Source organism: Rana temporaria, chromosome 6 (genome assembly GCF_905171775.1).
Source record: "Rana temporaria chromosome 6, aRanTem1.1, whole genome shotgun sequence".
NCBI classification, from domain to species: Eukaryota; Metazoa; Chordata; class Amphibia; order Anura; family Ranidae; genus Rana; species Rana temporaria.
The window spans coordinates 150,342,111-150,358,099 of record NC_053494.1 but is presented as its reverse complement, the minus strand read 5'-3'; the positions used below and the strand labels follow the sequence as shown (position 1 = coordinate 150,358,099).

Below are 15,989 nucleotides of genomic sequence, written 5' to 3'. Positions count from 1 at the left end.
ATGATTTTCCTCCCCAAAAAGGTTAACATAGGAAGACCGGGCAACGCCGGGTATTCAGCTAGTTTCTGATAAAATAAAGAACATTTTAGAAAGACAAGGCAGTGTGAGAGTAATTTTTTGGTACATAGTTGTAAAGTGGGATAAATATAGACAAAAGGCACAAGATCAAAACAATGTAGAGGACAACATCAGAGCCCTAGTATTTACAGGAGTTGGAACAAGTAACCCACTCACCTCTGATGTTGCTAAATTTATTGGGACAGCAGCTGCCTGAAAAATCCCCACCCTTAGTTTACTTGAGGTCAGGAACAGAGTTAAAGGGGTTGTAAAGGTAACAAATGTTTTCCCTAAATAGCTTCCTTTACCTTAGTGCAGTCCTCCTTCACTTACCTCATCCTTCCATTTTGCTTTTAAATGTCCTCATTTCTTCTGAGAAATCCTCACTTCCTGTTCTTCTGTCTGTAACCACACACCGTAATGCAAGGCTTTCTCCCTGGTGTGGAGAAAGCCTCTTGAGGAGGGAGGGGGCAAGCAGGAGTGTCAGGACGCCCACTAACACACAGCTCCTTTCTCTATCTGCAAAGTAGATAGCGTCCTGACCCTCCTGCTTGCCCCCTCCCCCCTCAAGAGGCTTTCTCCACACCAGGGAGAAAGTGTTGCATTACTGTGTGTAGTTACAGACAGAAGAACAGTAAGTGAGGATTTCTCAGAAGAAATAAGGACATTTAAAAGCAAAATCGAAGGATGAGGTAAGTGAAGGAGGACTGCACTAAGGTAAAGGAAGCTATTTAGGGAAGAAATGTTTTTCCTTTACAACCCCTTTAAGCATGGTATGATCAATGGCAAGAGTGACACTACCTAACATTGTATTCCAAAGTAGGGTTGTCCCGATACCAGTATCGGTATCGGGACCGATACCGAGTATTAGCGGGAGTACTCGTACTCCCGCTAATACCCCCGATGCCAAAATAGAATACTCCCCCTCCCCCCGCGTGTCGCAAAGCCGCCGCCGCTGCCGCGTTAATCACCGCGGCGCGGGGAACATTACAGTCAGCTTTCGTTTGAATAGCTGTTTTCCCCGCCGCGCATAGACACTCCCCCTTGGATGGATCTGTCCAATCGCGAGCAAGGGGGAGTGTCTCTATACACAGCGCGACGGGGAAAACAGCTATTCAAACGAAAGCTGACTAATGTTCCCCGCGCGGTGATTAACGCGGCGGCATCATTTACAGTAGGTGGGGGGGACATGGCTGGATATGTTTGGGGACATGGCTGCATATGGGGGGACATGGCTGGATATGTTTGGGGACATGGCTGCATATGGGGGGACATGGCTGGATATGTGGGGGACATGGCTGCAAAATGTTTGGGGACATGGCTGGATATGTTTGGGGACATGGCTGCATATGTGGGGGACATGGCTGCATATGTTTGGGGACATGGCTGCATATGTGGGGGACATGGCTGCATATGTGGGGGACGTGGCTGCATATGTGGGGGACGTGGCTGCATGTGGGGGGACATGGCTGGATATGTTTGGGGACATGGCTGCATATGGGGGGACATGGCTGGATATGTTTGGGGACATGGCTGGATATGTTTGGGGACATGGCTGCATATGTTTGGGGACATGGCTGCATTTGGGGACACATTTAAAAAAAGTATCGGTATTCGGTATCGGCGAGTACATAAAAAAAAGTATCGGTACTTGTACTCAGTCCTAAAAAAGTGGTATCGGGACAACCCTATTCCAAAGTATACCAAAATCTGGCAGCCATGGATAGTAGACATGTGCACACTGAAATATTTTGTTTCGTAATTTTGTTTTCGTCCGAAATTCGTTTTTATTTATTTCGTTTTTCGTTAAAAAAATGCATTCATCCGAAAATACAAATTAAGGTCGGATCTGTCATTGAAGGCTTATGGTGTCTGTCGAATGTTCTAAGAAGAGGAAAAAAAAAAGAAGATTCGACAGAATCTTTAAAAAAAAAAAAAGACTCTTCATGTCTCTCTATCGAATCTTTTCTCTCTATGTCGAATCTTTTCTCTCTATGTCGAATCTTTTCTCTCTATGTCGAATCTTTTCTCTTTATGTAGAATAATATTGGACTAATAGAGATAAGGTTAGGCACAATTAAGTTTGAATCTGTCATTGAAGGCTTAAGTTGTCTGTCGAATGTTCTAAGAAAAAAAAAGAAAAAGAAGATTTGACAGAATCTTTAAAAAAAAAAATTCAACTCTTCATGTCTCTCTATGTCGAATCTTCATGTCTCTTTATGTCGAATCTTTTCTATGTCGAATCTTTTCTATGTCGAATCTTTTCTATGTCGAATCTTTTCTATGTCGAATCTTTTCTATGTCGAAATTTTTCTATGTCGAATCTTTTCTATGTCGAATCTTTTCTATGTCGAATCTTTTCTATGTCGAATCTTTTCTATGTCGAATCTTTTCTCTCTGTCGACTCTTCTTCATGTCTCTATAATGTCGAATCTTTTCTCTCTATGTCGACTCTTCTTCATGTCTCTATAATGTCGAATCTTTTCTCTCTATGTCGACTCTTCTTCATGTCTCTATAATGTCGAATCTTTTCTCTCTATGTCGACTCTTCTTCATGTCTCTATAATGTCGAATCTTTTCTCTCTATGTCGACTCTTCTTCATGTCTCTATAATGTCAAATCTTTTCTCTCTATGTCGACTCTTCTTCATGTCTCTATAATGTCAAATCTTTTCTCTCTATGTCGACTCTTCTTCATGTCTCTATAATGTCAAATCTTTTCTCTCTATGTCGACTCTTCTTCATGTCTCTATAATGTCAAATCTTTTCTCTCTATGTCGACTCTTCTTCATGTCTCTATAATGTCAAATCTTTTCTCTCTATGTCGACTCTTCTTCATGTCTCTATAATGTCAAATCTTTTCTCTCTATGTCGAATCTTTTCTCTTTATGTAGAATAATATTGGACTAAGAGTTAAGGTTAGGCACATTCGACTGCAACGAAAACGAAAATAAAGCATTTGTTTACGTCGGATCTTTCGGTTTTCGTTTTCTGTGCTTTTGTTATCGTTTGTTAAAACGATAACGAAAATACCTGAAATTCGGACGAAAACGAATGCACATGTCTAGTTTGATACATTTCCACCAACTATTTTGGATCCCTAGCTACCATATATACTTAAGTATAAGCCGACCCACCTAATTTTACCACAAAAAATGGGAAAACTTATTGACTCAACAATGCCCATTTGCACGTCTCATTGTGCCCATTGCAACCTCACTGTGCCTATCCTCACTGTGCCAATCCTCACTGTGCCCATCGTCAGTGTACCTGAAATTGACAGGCTGCGGGCGTCCATTCATTGTTTAAAACTCGCAGTCTCCTCCTGGTCCCTTCCGTGATGGGCGTTTCTCAGCAGACACAGTTCCGCCTGTTCAGTGTTCCGCCAATCACGGACGTCCTTTTGTCCGAGGATGAAAAGGCGTCCGTGATTGGCGGAACACTGAACACAGTGTCTGCTGGGATGGGTGAGGTTGAGAGAACGTTCGTGATAGGCATTTCTCATCTGACACAGTTTCGCCTATCACGGAAGGGACCAGGAGGAGGCCGCAAGTTTTAAACAATGGACACCTGCATCGTAGCCAATTGGCTTCTAACTTCAGCTTGTTCAGTTAAGCTTTGACGCACAAAAAAAAAAAAATCTGCACTTTGTTCTCTGTGAACTTTGAAAACATTTGCGATACCCTATTTAGTTGTTTCCAGGCATTGATATTCAAGACCTCAGTATATGTCCAATATAGGATTATAGTGCTGTATATACGTTTTTGTTTTTGGTAATGCTCATTTCATCAAGGAAACTGAAAATACAACATTTTGTATTAGATGTATTTGAGATGAGAAAATTATGAAAGACAAATTAAGAACCAAAGCAAAGCGTAAGAAATTTGTAGCTCCTGCTTTAGAAAGGAGAAAGATTTGAAAATGCCCTGCAAGTTTAACTGGTAAACCAGTTGCAAAAGAATCTATAGGCACGGTTCATAATATATAGTAATATTTTTGGAGAAGCGGGAGTGCCAAACCATCAGTGAGGGAAAAAAGTATTTGATCCCCCTACTGATTTTGTACGTTTTAGGGTTGTCCCGATACCACTTTTTTAGGACCGAGTACAAGTACCGATACTTTTTTCATGTACTCGCCGATACCGAATACCGATACTTTTTTTTTTAAATGTGTCCCCAAATGCAGCCATGTCCCCCCACATATTGCAGCCATGTCCCCCCACATATAGCCAGCCGTGTCCCCCCACATATATCCAGCCATATCCCCCCACATATATCCAGCCATGTCCCCCCATATATTGCAGCCATGTCCCCCCATATATTGCAGCCATGTCCCCCCACATATATCCAGCCATGTCCCCCCACATATATCCAGCCATGTCCCCCCACATATATCCAGCCATGTCCCCCCACATATATCCAGCCATGTCCCCCCACATATATCCCGCCATGTCCCCCCATATATTGCAGCCATGTCCCCCATACCTAGTAGATGATGATGCCGCTGCCGCATTAATCAGCGTGCAGGGAACATTACAGGCAACTTTCGTTTGAATAGCTGTCCATTCCTTGCCGCGCCGTGTATAGACACTCCCCCTTGCTCGGGATTGGACGGATCTGTCCAATCCCGAGCAAGGGGGAGTGTCTATACACGGCGCGGCGGGGAATACAGCTTTCAAACGAAAGCTGCCTGTAATGTTCCCCGCACGCTGATTAACGCGGCGGCTTTGCGGTATGCGGCGGCGGGGGGGGGGGGAGTATTCTATTCAGGCATCGGGGGCATTTGCGGGAGTACAAGTACTCCCGCAAATACTCGGTATCGGTCCCAATACCGATACTGGTATCGGTACAACCCTACTTTTAACACTTAAAGTGCTGTTTTTTCCTGCCTAGTCTCTCCTAGAAGAAAGGTATATAACCTTAAGGTCAATGCTGCTGTGTCCGTCTATGAACGGAAGAGAAATAGAGAAATTAGTAGAAGCACATTGATCATTATGATCATGTTGCTAAATTTACTACTTTTTGCAAAAAGATGGACTTAAAAACACCTGGCTCTTGTCACCACACCATCTGCAGCACCTCTCCCTTCCTGGTCTCACAGGAGAAACTGAGGGCTGGGGTCTATGGCTCCTGCTGCTGTCAATCACTCCTGTGAGGAGGGAGCGAATGTGTGGCTTGCTGGCGCTGTGTGTGTGTGTATGGATGCACACAGCCTGGCTCGTAAGCCATTTATACGGCTGCCTATTTAGCACCTGGTTTGTTAAGGAGGCACCTAGAGCAGGGGAGAAGCGGACAACGCTGGCAGGGGAACTTCCGATAGAAGAGGAAAGGGATATCTCTGCGCAATATCATTGCACACATTAGGTAGGTATAACATCTTTTTCATTTTAAAGAAAAAAAAAAAAAGATCTTTTAGTATCACTTTAAGCTGCCCATACATGGCTCAGTTTTCTCTTTCGTTCAAATGATTTCCAATCAAATGATTTCCCCATCCATGCTAAGTGGCATGAATGAAGGAACATCTACTTCTGGCTATTGTATTTAGCATCCAATGCACCCACAATTGCCTTAATACAGTGGTGCTGCCGAACAATTACTATATTTGATAGGATGTTGTCGCTATTTGCCTAATAATTTTTCATCTGGCTAAGACAATTTTTAAATCCACTTTTGTCGAGCTAGGTGGTGCTTGCAGGGGTACCCACAGTACCATTTTGGACCAATTCAGCAGGAATCGTTAGAAGTTTGAGCTGTCTAAGGTCAACCTAAAGTTTTATTCACACAGGTGACCCATCCGTATGCCGTGCAATGGGCCGTCTTCAGCCGCTCAGGATGTACAAGTGTTCCATGCAGGTGTGTGCAGGCAGCTTCTTGAAATCAATGAGAGGTGACCAACAGCACAGATCTTCACACGCATCCCTGCATGTACATTTAGAGTCCCATGCTTAGATCAGAACACAGTCTATCTGCATCCTGAAACTTACATCGGTTCTGCATTGGTGTGCACTGTGATACACATGGTGGCCCATGCAGCCAGCCGCCTGTCATTCAATTCAGCAGACTGCCTGCACTCTTGTGCACATGAAGATGGCTTTTCGCACAGGTGTACAAATTTGTACACCTTGTACTTTTACTGCGAGTGGGTGGCTGCTACAAGTGCAGCGATATACTGGTACATCCCTGAGCACATGCACACTGGAGCACCCTGTGACTGCTATTGTCCGGTGGACAAAGCAGATCATGGTGCTTACTATGGCCAGGGTATCATGTGATCGCTAGAACAATCATAGCGATCCCATCATTGCAATGTACACAAAACAATCATAAATGGCTACTATTGTGATGCTGTGATTGGCCCACAGCTATCACATGATACCTGGGCCAATCACATTACACTGTACCATTTGATTAGCTGTAGCCAATCACAGATCACAATAGTAAGCAAGCTGTCATGAGAGAAAGTCATTCATGACAGCTAAACCTATTGCTCGTCAGGCTCAATTCACACCTGAGCGTATCGATCTACTGTCGTTTTTTAAGCTTTTAAGAAGTGTATTACAAGCGTTTTTCGGCTTCGTTTAGCCAACAGAAGGCACTAGGGGGAGGAGAGGGAGAGGAAATTAGGGGTGGAGAGCTGCTATTTGAGCATTTTACAAGCATTTTTCTGCTCAAGTCGGGTGTTTGTTTTGAAGTCTATGGGGACAAAAACGCTTGTAGGCTTCAGTCGTTTTGCTTCAGGTGACAGAACGCTCATATGTGAACAGGGGCCATTGAAATAAATGGTTGTTGGGCGTTTTAGAGCTTCAGAGCTGAGCGCTTTACAAGCTAAAAAACGCTCAGGTGTGAATGGGGCCTAACAGTGATCATCACTGTTATATGCAGTAACAGTGTAAAAAACAAACACTGGTCACTGTGGTGAAACTGAGCTACTCTGATAACAGTATGTAAAAAAAAAAAGTTTAAAAACGATTACAAAAATAACCAGTTACCAGTAGGTATCCCTGATCACTGCCACATCAGTCAAATGATAACGCTGTACTGCATAGTATGTACAAAAAAAAACTTGTCATGTCTCTTGCTATATACCAAAGACTGTCTACTTTCCAAAAAGGAGTAATTTGGGGCTGGTATTTGTACTGCCACAAAGTTTCCGATCTGTCTGCCGCAATGTCGCATTTTAGGACCTCAAGAAATAAATGAGAAAAGAGATAGTCTGTCAGTACATCAGGATTGATCAATTTTAAATATTTATAAACCATAGTTTGTAGACTCTATAACTTTCAGACAGACTAAATAATATACACGGATTTGGGTTATTTAACTAAATAAATGTATCAGAATACATTTTGGCCTAAATTTATGAAGATTATTTGTTTTTAAAATGTTATAACAGAAACCAAGAAAAACTTAAGTTTTTTTCAAAATGTTCACCCTTTATTTATATAGCAAAAAATTTAAAATCCAGTGGTGATTAACCACTTAAGGACCAGCCGCTGCAGTTATACTACAGCAGGTTGGCTTCCCTGGGCGAATCGTCGTCATGGTACGTTGCCCGCTTTAAGAGCTGTAGGCGCCGTGATGCCCGCCTGCCAACCGCGATCACTCCTGACCAAGACAGATAAAACGCAGTGGTGATCAAATACCACCAAGTGAGGAAAAAAAGGACATACATTTTGTTTGGGTAAAGCGTCGCACGACCTTGCAATTGTCGGTCAAAGCGGCACAGTTCAGTATCACAAAAAATGGCCTGGTCATTAAGAGGGCAAATCAATTACGGTCCTTAAGTGGTTAACTACCACCAAAAGAAAGCTCTTTGTGTGAAAAAAAAATGATATAAATGTTGCAATGACCCACTGACCCCCAGCCGGGGGCCCTTTCTCTCAGGCCTGGGCAAGTGCGACCCTAGTAGTTCCTCCACTGGTGTCAGTATTTTTTTTCCCATTACTATTATTTTTTTTTACCCTTTGTTTTTTTATTTATTTTCACAAACCCCATTGGGGGGCTTTGGTGAGATATCAGGGGTCTAAACAGACTGATGTTCCACTTTTGAGACATGGAAAGGAGACTGAGGACACAGCGGGCTCCATCTCCATCTCTGCAGCCTCAGCTGCACAGAATATTTCTCTTTCAGTCACAAATTGAAGCATAGTAAAGATAGTTTACCTCAGTTATGCCTCAGTTTTGACTGGTGCCGATCACTGATGCTGACTTTTATTATTATTATTCTTTACCTTTTTATTTTTACAATATTATTTTTTATTCTTTTAAAATATTTTTTAGGGAGCTCTATTGGGGGCTTTGGTGAGATATCAGGGGTCTAAACAGACCTCTGATGTTCCACTTTTGAGACAGAGAAAGGAGATTGAGGACACAACCCACTGTGCCTCAGCTGCACAAAATCTTTCATTGGCCAATCACCTGGAGGTGGAGCATAACTCAATGGTCTAAGAATTAACCCCCTTGTGATGTAAGAAATTGTAACAAAGTCTTGACTAAAATAAATAATCTTAAAAGGAGAAGTGTGGACTTTAAAACAAGCAAACACATATACTCACCTCCATGCTGCAGCATTATGTGATGCTGAAGCTTTCTCACATTGGTGTGACAACGAACGGCTCAGTTCTCGGTCAATGCTTTCTGTTCTGCCCCTCCAGCGCTTACTGGCATGCCAGGCAGAGGAGGGGGTGGGAGCAGCTGGATCTGGCTCTCAGTGGCGTGTTGAGAGGTGGAGCCAGCTGCCGATCAGGCAGCTGGCTTGATCCTGACGATATAAATATTAATATCTTGGATCCTTTAAATCAGGATCCTTTTAGGGCCTGCAGTGGCTCTGGCATATCAGCTAATAGCAGGCAATAGGCCGCTATTAGCTGACTGTGAGTCCAGATCCAGCAGTGCATTTAAAAGCACAGAAACAAGCGGAGGGAAAATTCAAGGAAATAAACTGTCCTGGGGGAAACAAACAAATATAATCTTGTTACTATTGTAAACTTCTCAATCTAGAATATTGCAGATTGGAAGTGAGGACTTCTTTGGTGAAGGTTGTAAGAGTTGATATGGGAGATCAAATGTTCAGTCTCCCCTTGAAACCTAATTTGAGAACTAATTAGCATGCCCCAGCAGATCCGCAAGATTAGCCAGGTATTAAAGGAAGTCTCTGAAGGAGTATTCTTGCACATTTCTCAGGAGCCTTGGTGGTCCATGTACAAATAAGTGGAAGTCTAAATGTGGAACCAAAGACATAAACTGTGTACTAGTAGTTTTGTCTACTGGGAGCCCTGGGAGAAGAGATCTGGTATGATGGTAGTCTTGTTAATGCAAGAAAGAAGGATATCTACAACAAGAGAGCTTGACCATATATGGACTAATGCAATTAAGGGGAACGTGACCTGGCAAGACCGAATAGCAGGCCTCCATCCCTGATATGAGTTGTAGGAAAGGAGAAAAATGGGATTTCAAATGAGGCCCGCCATGTCAAATAGAGAAAAAAAAAATTCTTTCCCCTCTTTAGAGGGCCATTTTTTAATCCTCTTTTCAATTTTTTACAGTTATACTGTCATACTAGACTCCTGATGAGCGGCTGTAACGCCATAAAACGCGTCAAGTGCTATTATATGTCAAGATACAGCTGGTTTTCTTATGCATATATGTTTGTGTATCAATTTATTGTTTAGGCCATGTCAATCCATTTATGTAATTTATGAGCAGCATGAAATAAATGCAAGTCATGCGACTACCAATTCATGTCTATTTAAGAGTTTTGATATGTATTTTATATTTTAATAAACAATGAATTTATCATATGTGGACTAAGATTTCGGAAAAGGAGCAGATGGTGTTAAATCATTTGGGGAACAAAGGAATAATTATGCCACGTACACACAATCGTTTTTCATGACGAGAAAAATTCAATTTTTTTTAATTGGTCGCGGAAAAAACGGTCGTGTGTAGGCTTCAGAGCATTTTTCGTGAAGAGAAAAATGCCCATAAAAATTTAGAACCTGCTCTATTTTTTCTCGTCGTGAAAAACAGTCGTGTGTAGGCTTTAACGACGGGGAAAAAACGCACATGCTCAGAAGCAAGTTATGAGAAGGGAAATTTGCATAATCAGCCCAAAGGGTGGCGCCATTCGAATGGAACTTCCCCTTTATAGTGCCGTCGTACGTGTTGTACGCAAGCAAGCATTTTTTTTTATTGCGATTGTGTGTATGCAAGGCAGGCTTGAGAGGAATCACGTTGAGAAAAACATCAACATCAAGAACAGCCTGGATGAGGCAGTCTATGATTTGCTTGTGTTTTTATTTATTTTTTACAATAGGACAATGTCTGTCGATTCCTCTTTATTTGGGGGATGAGAGAGCGGTTCAGCAAGTCTAGAGATGCTGGCAGTCTTACAGGAACCCAGAGTTACAGAGTTCCAAGTGAGTAACCAAGCTGGACTTATTTGAGAGAAAACAATAGGATGTGAGTAAAGGTCAGGACCAGGCCAGTATCCACTAAGCATGTGCCTGAAATTACACGTAGCTACCCAACAGGACACTTTGGATGAATTTTATCTGAGGTACCCATGCCGGGTTCAGCCTGGACACAAGTGAACTTGTCCCCTGTGTCCCTAGCATGAGCTCCAAGTGGGAATCAATGTCCTCAACACAGACAAGCTACAAAGTGAGGTCATCCAAAGAAGAAACACAGAGGAGCCCAAAAAAAAAACGGCCCAAAGTCCACAATCTGCAGAAGTGGGAACAGCCATGCCAGAGGGCAGAAGTACACCAAAATTGCAGCTGAATGCAACCGTTTAAGAAAAAGAAGATTCCCTCTCCTGCCTCTGAGCTGCTGAAGAGAGGTAGTTAAGCCAGAGGACCGAGCACCTTGAAAAATTGGCCATGAGCAGTGGTGGGAAGCAGTGGTTACATAGGGAAAAAAGTTAAGCATCCTAAAGAAGGATCCAAAAAAATGTAGTTTGAAAGACCACTGCGCTAATACTGTGTGACATAAAATATTGCAACGACCGCCATTTTATTCTCTAGGGTCTTTGTTAAAAAAAAAGTATATATAAAAATGTGATTTTAACAACATGTCAGAAAAGGGCCCTGTCTTCCAGAAAAATCTCTTTTTCTCCAGACGTAAACTGTGGCCCCCAAGCACTCTAATATCCTGAAAGTGAATAACTCAACAAACTCAGGGCTGATGCAAGGATTTTTTGGACTCTCTAGGCCAGGGATCCTCAAACTATGGCCCTCCAGCTGTTGCGGAACTACACATCCCATGAGGCATTGTAAAACTTTGACATTCACAGACATGACTAGGCATGATGGGAATGGTAGTTCCTGAACAACTGGAGGGCCGTAGTTTGAAGACCCATGCTCTAGGCCAGGGATATGCAATTAGCGGACCTCCAGCTGTTTCAAAACTACAAGTCCCATCATGCCTCTGCCTCTGGGTGTCATGCTTGTGTCTGTCAGAGTCTTGCTATGCATGATGGGACTTGTAGTTCTGCAACAGCTGGAGGTCCGCTAATTGCATATCCCTGCTCTAGGCCATGGGTGCTCAACCTGTGGCTCTCCAGCTGTTTCAGAACTACAATTCCCATGAGGCATTGCAAGCTACTGACTGTTACAAGCATGACTCCCAAAGGCAGAGGCATGATGGGACTTGAAGTTCTGCAACAGCTGGAGAGCCACAGATTGAGCACCCATGCCCTAGGCGAAACCTAATTTTGCTGCCCCCTGGCTCCACCCCCTTTCCCCTGCCCATTTAACCTACCTGACTATCAAACTGAACTACCTGATTCCTACTTCCTGCCGTACTCACACAACCAACCCCCCCCCCCCCTCCCCATCTCGCACACACACAGTACGATGTAAATCAGAGGATCCATCCATCCTCCTAATCTCTTCATCGACCATCTCATGAGGGCTCTCCTCAGCACTGGGTAGGCAGTTGTTTAGGAGTCCCCGCCAGTGCCATCCAGCAGCTCCTTGGTGTCCCCCAACCGGGAGGTCAGCTAACAGCCGCTGCACCTCTCTCAATGCTCCCATGACCTCCACCAAGAACCGCCCCCTTCATTGTGCTCACACAGGACCTGTGTACAGCACCAGAGGGACAGGCTGAAGCAAAGGAGTCCCGGCGCTGTCGGGTATTATGGTGAGGATATGTGACAGCGGGGAGCTCAGTGGGACACATCATGATTGTTTCTAGGACAGCCGGAACTGAACAGGACTCACAGTGACCAGGCAAGGAGAGCCAGGAGAGTTCAGTTAAAGCCTGAGGCTTCACCCATGGTTGTGCCCTAGGTGGTAGTGCGCCCAGGGTTGGTGCAAGGATTTTTGAAACCTCATTTTGCCCCCTGGCCCCGCCCCCGAATCCACCCCCTTTGCCGGAGCATCAGTGTGCTAGAGGAAGCATGCGGCTGCCGTAGAGAGCACTGATCATAGAGGCGCCTGTGCAGTCCTTACAGGAACCATCCTGATGGCCGGAACCATATTGGCAGATCACCATCAATGTGAACACTGCATGCACAATACAATGTACACTCCATGCATCTACAGGAATGGAGTAGGGTGCAGACACTGGTATCCCAAGTTACATCATCCAGAGAGGACAGAAGATGACTGCTGTATGTGTGATAGAACGATGTCATAGAAAATGCACCACAGACTGACTGGATTTATTAAACTGAAATCATTTGTAACTCCTCACAGATGTTCATACTAAAAGTTTACATTGAAGTTACTACAAAAGGCAGAAGTTATCCTCCCAGCTCGTACACCTTCCACATGCTGAAGGCATTACAGATAATAGGTGTGTCATGACTAGTCATTTCTATCAGGCATGCTCTTTTCTCTGGTCATTAAATATGAATTATCTGCTTTATTATAGAGCTTATGTCATGAAATGGCCGGAGCTGATATACTACTATATAATACTGATATAGTAGAGCCCTTGTACAGGTGGCTGGTGCACCAAGGCCTTCATTTACACCTGTGGGGTGTTCCTGAGCGGCAGTATAGGTCGGTATGGCAGCACACTGCATAGGAGAGGCGCATACACACTACAGGTGGTGCTCTTACCTACTCTACCGGTGCCTCTCATACCGCCGTCTGCCCCCTCAGAGTCCTCCTCCATCCGGAATCTAATCACACTCTTCCAAAGATCTCCCGCCTCCCGCCGCCGCCGATTGGAAGCTTCTAGTGTAACGTAAACAGATGACTGGCTCACGTCATTAAGCGAGGACAGCAGGAGAACGCTGTGTCATCTGTCCGACCAATCAGCGGCTGCAATCATTCTGCCTATAGGAGAGCTGACACAGATCGGTCCAATGTATTTGTTCTCATCGCTGTTTCTATGACAACATGCGTCCTGGTAGTGAAAATCGAGAACGTTGGCTTGTGATAGGAGGAATTGTCAGATCTGAACTCCATCACTAGAAACTCATCTAATCAACTTTCAGCACAAGCCAAGTCTTTGTCCAAGAGTCACCTCCCAAGATAAACGCCTATGTTTTATATGAATTTACACTCTGGGCTGGTTCATGAGTAGACCATGCTGTATATAATATGTTAATAACGCTCTTGCATCCGGCGCAGATCTGGAATGCATGTTTGTAGCGTGAACTGGCCGAAAAAAAGATGAAAAAAAAAGCACCAAAAAAAAAAAAAAAACGTGCATGCAGAAGGGATCTGGAGTACGTTTTTGTGGTGTGAACTGGTCCTAAATATGCTGTTAGAAGTTGGCCAAAAAAAGTCTCCGATGTCATGTTTAGAAGCATCTGAGCATAGACTCATTCTATTGGCTAGAACATTCATTTAGTCTCGCCACTTGGAACCAATTTACATGCATATGCACACATACTCATAAGCGCCTCTCCAAAAAAAGGCTTTTTTTTTACTTCTAAACACTGCTCTTGAAAATTATTTTTATTTTTATTTTTATTTTATTTTATTAATATATTTTAATTTTAATTCTAATTTGATTTTTATTTTTATTTTATTTTTATTTTTATTTTATTTTTTATTTTATTTTATTTTATTTTTATTATTATTTTTATTTTATTTTTTATTTTGAGCCCAAAAGGAGTTGGAGCGCGAGAGTCCTGAACCAGCAGTGGGATCGTATATCAACTTATGATTACATGCTTTTATACCATTACATACCTTTTTGGATCTGGTGAGCGCATAGTAGAATAGGAGGTGGTGGTGTCATGGATTTTTGCGGCAAGGCACAATTTCTTCACGTTTGGAAGCACGCTTTGAGGATATTGCATCAGTGCACGATTATATTGGACTTTATTTATACAGTTTTGTCTATATTTTGTTTTATATTTATCATTATTATTTATTGCTAGTGCATTGACGCTTCTGAGTTTGCGCAACAGGGGGTTCACGAATTAGAGATTAACTCACTGATGTGAGCATATCACATTTTTTGGGGTAATTATTGTATAATATATGAGTTTAAACTTGTAGTTTATTCACATTTATAGGTGATTTAAATATATTCTTTTGAAGTCAGCGCAGTATGTTAGCTTTATGTACGAACACTTATAAATTTTCACATAAGTACCCCTGGTGGGGTAAAACCATAACTGCAGCAGACTTAGCATTATTATTGTTTTTATTTTATATTTTGCGCCGGTGTCACAACCACATAAACACTGCTCTTAACCACTTAAGCCCATTTTGTTGCCAAATGACCAGGCCACTTTTTGCGATTCGGCACTGCGTCGTTTTAACTGACAATTGCGCGGTCGCGCGACGTAGCTTTTTTCCACAAATAGAGCTTTCTTTTGGTGGTATGTGATCACCTCTGCGGTCAAAAATAGAGCGATAATTTTGAAAAAAAAAATACCATTTTAGTTTACTTTTTGCAATAATAAATATCCCCAAAAAAGATATAACATTTTATTTTTTCCTCAGTTTAGGCCAATACGTATTTTTCTACATATGTTTGGTAAAAAAAAATCGCAATAAGCGTTTATTGATTGGTTTGAGCACAAGTTATAGCGTCTACAAAATAGGGGATAGTTTTATATCATTTTTGTTAATAATTATTATTTTTTTTTACTAGTAATGGCGGCGATCTGCAATTTTTATCATGACTGCGACATTATGGCAGACACATTGGTCACTTTTGACACATTTTTGGGACCACTGTCATTTTTACAGCAATCAGTACTATAAAAATGCACTGGTTAGTGTGAAAATTACACTGGCTTAACCACTAGGTGGCGCTGTAGGGGTTAAGTGTTCCCTAATACACGATTCTTACTCTAGGGGGGCGTGGCTTGCTGTGACACGTCACTGATCATACTCCCAGTGACAGGGGACACGATCAAATTGTGTGACCGAGCCACAGGCTCATGGAGAAAGGCTACCACTTGTATGTGGACAATTTTTATACAAGTTTGCCCCTGTTCCGAAACCTTTTCAGAAAAAACACACCACCGTACGGACGAACCGGAAGGGCTTTCCTCAAAGCCTCGTCACCAAGAAATTAAGAAAAGGGGAGACGGCGAGTTTATGTAATGGGGAAGTTCTGGCTGTGAAGTGGAGGGACAAAAGGGACGTGTACATGCTTTCTACCATCCACAACAATACATTTGTTGAGATCAGACGGAGGAATGGACGAATCCAAAAGCCAACATGTATTCAAGAATACAATAAGTTCATGGGGGTGTCAACTTGAACGACCAAATGCTGGAACCCTACCTTTCCACAAGAAGATCATACCAGTGGTATAAGAAAGTTTCAATTTATTTGTTTCATTTGGCCATGTACAACACTTATGTAATTTATCGGAAATCCACTCGAAGACCCAAATCCTACCTTTACTACCAGGAGGAAATCACCACTGCCCTTTTATACCCCAGAACCCCACCAGTAAACATTTGTTCCGATGTGGTTAGCCGACTCTATGAGCGCCACTTTCCAGATAAACT

The 15,989-nt window shown here is 42.7% G+C and overlaps 1 protein-coding gene across 1 annotated transcript in view; it reads right to left on the bottom strand.

Moving 5' to 3' along the window:
• Positions 1–13,244, bottom strand: part of ASB1 (ankyrin repeat and SOCS box containing 1) — a 64,380-nt gene extending 51,136 nt beyond the window's left edge. Inside the window, exon 1 of the mRNA XM_040357574.1 lies at positions 13,123–13,244. Coding sequence (XP_040213508.1) covers positions 13,123–13,177 — 55 coding nt within the window. The 5' untranslated portion in view covers positions 13,178–13,244. The remainder of the gene's footprint in view (positions 1–13,122) is intronic.
• Between the last annotated feature and the right edge of the window lie 2,745 nt (positions 13,245–15,989).